This window comes from Notothenia coriiceps, unplaced genomic scaffold (genome assembly GCF_000735185.1).
Source record: "Notothenia coriiceps isolate Sejong01 unplaced genomic scaffold, NC01 NC01_scaffold00035467, whole genome shotgun sequence".
Lineage (NCBI taxonomy): Eukaryota > Metazoa > Chordata > Actinopteri > Perciformes > Nototheniidae > Notothenia > Notothenia coriiceps.
The window spans coordinates 2,252-4,322 of NW_011368168.1; the positions used below are offsets into that span (position 1 = coordinate 2,252).

The window sequence follows — 2,071 nt, forward strand, 5'->3', positions numbered from 1 at the left end:
CACTGGAAGAGGACAATGTTCACTGAAGTCCACAAAGGCCTCTTGTGACAGGCACAGATCCGCTTTTTATTGGAAATTAAAAATAGAATTGGCAAAAAATAAAAAATAGCTTCTGATTATACACAAATGTCCCTCTAAATATAAAACAAGAACTAAAGAGTGCTTCTTTTTATGTAAATGGTGTTTTGAAAGTCTAATTTTCACCTGCTTGCTTGTTTGTTTCTCTTACTGAAAAATAAAAGTTCTCATTGTTTCGTTTATTTAATTACATTCAGCGGTGTAACCATATGTTTGCGTGTGCTCGCCAGGTTTATCCGTAAGCAGGGTCTGGACCGTCTGTTTTTCGAATGCGACACCCACATGTGGAGACTGGGCGACCGTAAAATCGCAGAAGGCATCTCTGTGGATGGAGGGTCCGACTGGTTCCTCCTCAACCGCATGTTTGTGGAATATGTCATCAACTCAAAGGACGACCTGGTCACCAGCATGAAGCGCTTCTACTCCTACACTCTGCTGCCGGCCGAGGTAACACACATCTACACTCACCACTTTTACACACACACAACTTTTACACATTCAAGTGTTTCTTAACCTTCAACTCACAGGCTTTGCTCTTCCCCTTTGTCACGTATAGAAACAGAATACACTTTTTACTTATCATTGCTGTATTAGATGTGTAGGGAAACTCATAGGCAGAAATAAAAGCATAACATGAAGGCTGACTTTCCAAGCGTATACGAGAATTGGAAAATAGCTGAAGTCGCTGCTACTCTATTTCCTCTCTGAAAAAAATGTGTGCTACTTTCTAATATTGTCTTTCTTTCTCTGCCCTCTCCCTCTTCCCACGTCTCCCCCACCAGTCGTTCTTCCACACAGTGCTGGAGAACAGCGCCCACTGTGAGAGCATGGTGGATAACAACCTGCGCATCACCAACTGGAACCGCAAACTGGGCTGTAAGTGCCAGTACAAGCACATCGTGGACTGGTGCGGCTGCTCCCCCAATGACTTCAAGCCTGCCGACTTCCACCGCTTTCAGGTAAAAAACAATAAGGTGGAATAAAAAATGTGGCTTGCCAATTTTCTATAATTAATTATGCATCCAAAAGCAGGGCTTCAGTACAGAGGTACTGCTAACGTCCTTACAGCCCTGTGTGGCCTTTATTTTCGAATTTTCTGAATCTGATTTAATTTCTTCTACGTTGCATCTCTGAAATAGTAGAAAAAACGAAATGGCTGCAGGCAAACCCTCCAAGCAAGGACGATTGTACTGCAAAAGACAATGCCAGTGAAACTGAATTGATTAATAGGCCTTTATCTCAAGGGCACAATACAAACGCTGTGTGAAATGCTGGAATATCTATATACATATGTCTATATAGAGTATATATATGTGCCTAAAAGATGCAACCCATATCATATGACACTGTTAGGCGCTGTTGGATCTTGTATTGTCTTGCCCGTGTCAGCACTCTCTTTTATCATTAAAATATCAATACAATTAGGATTGTGAGGCAGAAAAATGCTGCAGAGAGAGAGTTTTGAAGTAGAAATCTTACTAAAAGTGAAAGTCGACAAGGTTAATCACATTTAGGTTCAAAGCATTAAAATCAGTCAGACACATGTATTTGCCCAACTTGCTTTATTGTTCATTTTAATACTTCTAGTCTAGTAGCTATTATCTTACATGAGATGTTAGCAAGGAATAGCCTCAAAGGGACTCAAAGGTACATTTGCCTCATACACAAACATGGATGTGTAGTGAAATGCAATTTGGCATTCAGAAGAATGATTTGAAAAGAATATATTCTGCTTAAAAATTCTAAATGTATTCAGGAGCATTTTTCAATTCAAAATAAAGCGTCCAAAAGGCTTTTCTTGCGCCTGTGGGTAGGTGTTAAAGGTAAGGTTGTTTGGTTTGTCTTGTACGTCACATAAACCAAACAAACAGAGAAAATTAAAGTCAAAAAGGTATACATCTCTTTTAGAGGATGTTTGCAACACACACACACACACACACACACACACACACACACACACACACACACACACACACACACACACACACACACA

At 40.2% G+C, this 2,071-nt stretch overlaps 1 protein-coding gene across 1 annotated transcript in view; it reads left to right on the forward strand.

Annotated features, from left to right (window-relative positions):
- Positions 1-308: 308 nt before the first annotated feature.
- Positions 309-2,071, forward strand: part of LOC104962934 (xylosyltransferase 1-like) — a gene marked incomplete at its 5' end in the record, with an annotated part of 29,560 nt that continues 27,797 nt past the window's right edge. The window contains 2 exons of the mRNA XM_010791447.1: positions 309-525; positions 861-1,037. Coding sequence (XP_010789749.1) covers positions 309-525; positions 861-1,037 — 394 coding nt within the window. The remainder of the gene's footprint in view (positions 526-860; positions 1,038-2,071) is intronic.